The 1844-nt window shown below is 48.7% G+C and overlaps 1 protein-coding gene across 1 annotated transcript; it reads right to left on the bottom strand.

Moving 5' to 3' along the window:
* EV420DRAFT_1276377 (uncharacterized protein) lies at positions 1-1057 on the bottom strand (the record flags this gene model as incomplete). The annotated part of the gene is made up of 6 exons (XM_060467956.1): positions 1-194; positions 244-269; positions 323-492; positions 549-631; positions 682-757; positions 809-1057. The coding sequence occupies 6 exons, from the start codon at positions 1055-1057 to the stop codon at positions 1-3; spliced, it is 798 nt and encodes a 265-aa protein (XP_060326060.1).
* Between the last annotated feature and the right edge of the window lie 787 nt (positions 1058-1844).

Below are 1844 nucleotides of genomic sequence, written 5' to 3' on the forward strand. Positions count from 1 at the left end.
CTACTTCCCTTCCTTATGATTTGTCGCAATGTTCAACGCTATATCCATCTTCCCAGCCTCGAACTTCTTAAAGATGGTTTCGGCCATACCAATAGGAACCTCTGCGGTACCATTAAGTAATTGAGGCATCAGCTGGCCAATGAAATCATCCAAGGGCATCCAAAACTTGGAGAGTTTCTCCGTCGTTCCGTATGCTGGGACCCATCATCAGCGTGATACTAGCAGAACAAAGTAGATGCGTACCATCATGCAACTCCGATTCAACCAGTCTGCGAATTTCAATGTAAGCAACGAAAGCATAGGATCCAAAACTCGTACTCACGGAGGAATGACTTCAACAACGTTAATATTTGTGCCGTTCATTTGGGCGCGAAGAGACATCGAGAAGCTGTGCAGGGCGGCTTTCGTCGCGGAATAGTTGGGGACCCATGCCGCAGGCACCATGCTCAGACCCGAGGTTACTATTATGATGGAACAATTACGACCCTGTGCCTGAATAAACACGATCAGACACGCGCATATATGCTGTCAAAAAGAGAATTCCATACAGAGAGTTTTTGGAGATGGGGGAGAAGGTAAACGACTGAAAGGACGACAGAGGTGTAGTTGACTTGAATTTCTTCGTACAAATCTGCATATATGCGTAAGTAAAGAAGGCTAGAACTGAACGGCAGCGCGTACTATCGATGTTGAAAGCCTCAGTGTCTGTGAAATCGAATTCATGCTGGATTCCTGCGCATAGAATGACGGTGTCCAGCTATAGATACCTATAAGTTGCCGGGACCTAGAAAGAGAAACAGACGCTCACCTCGGGATATTTCTCGACCACATTATCCAAATCCTTCTTCAGCGCGTCTTTGTCCTTCGCAAGGTCCAAGCTCAGAGATTCCAGTCCATGCTTCGCGAGTTCCTCTAGTCGATCTTGGCGCCGACCCGCTGCGATGACTTGAGGCTTCGAAGGCAGCTCAGCGATGGCCAAGGCGAGCGCACGGCCTATTCCAGACGTGGCGCCTGTAATGAGAACGGATTTGCTGGAGGATATACCGGCTGCAGACATGGTGGTTCGTGGGAGAGATGGAGAAAGGAGTGCCTTGAACCCATGAACCAGCTCTCTCATGTAATAATGCCGGCAGGATATGCCGAGTCCCGACGTATACAGGTACACGTGAATCGTCGCAGGTCACTAGGCGTTTGGGTACGAGTGCAAGCACTAGGCCGATGCACTGTAGTGAATTGGAATAGTGCATTGCTCGGGTCTTTGATCTATTCAAGGGCGCATCATTTTTTCTAGCGTGGGAAAACCCGAGTAAGCTGAGCTCACAGCGCAATAATCAAGCCTGGTTCACTTACCACCGTGCAAGGTTCTTTTCCGATGATGACTAGAGGGGTCTTGAAGCCTGCGACGTTGAGCCCGGAGTGTAACGATGGCCTTCAAACCCGCCTTTTCATTATAGCACGCCTCGAACGAAGGCTTTCATGGAGGAGACCGCTAGTTCTGAGACGGAAGTCAGAAAGGGAATGGGCAACAGCGGCGAGGAAACCGTCTGAGATAGCGCATAGCCGAAGCGATTTATCGTGGTCGCGTCACAGAAGAGAGCTGGAACGTCACGTGGGAGGCCAATTTTTCGGCTTGTTTCATTTTGATTCTGACGTCGGCCCGCCTGCAATTTTCTCTTCCGCTTGTGCTATATAAATCCAGTTTTCCAGTTTTCTTGTGCTCCATACAACAACTATACTTGTTCCTCGGTGCTATAACCTTTGACATCTCATTTTATATCCTCCCGTTTAATTTAGTTAATGTTTCGTGTTGGACGGCCCTAACTTTCCCACGGTGATGTCAAAAA

The sequence above is a fragment of the Desarmillaria tabescens genome (genome assembly GCF_030435595.1).
Source record: "Desarmillaria tabescens strain CCBAS 213 chromosome Unknown EV420scaffold_45, whole genome shotgun sequence".
NCBI classification, from domain to species: Eukaryota; Fungi; Basidiomycota; class Agaricomycetes; order Agaricales; family Physalacriaceae; genus Desarmillaria; species Desarmillaria tabescens.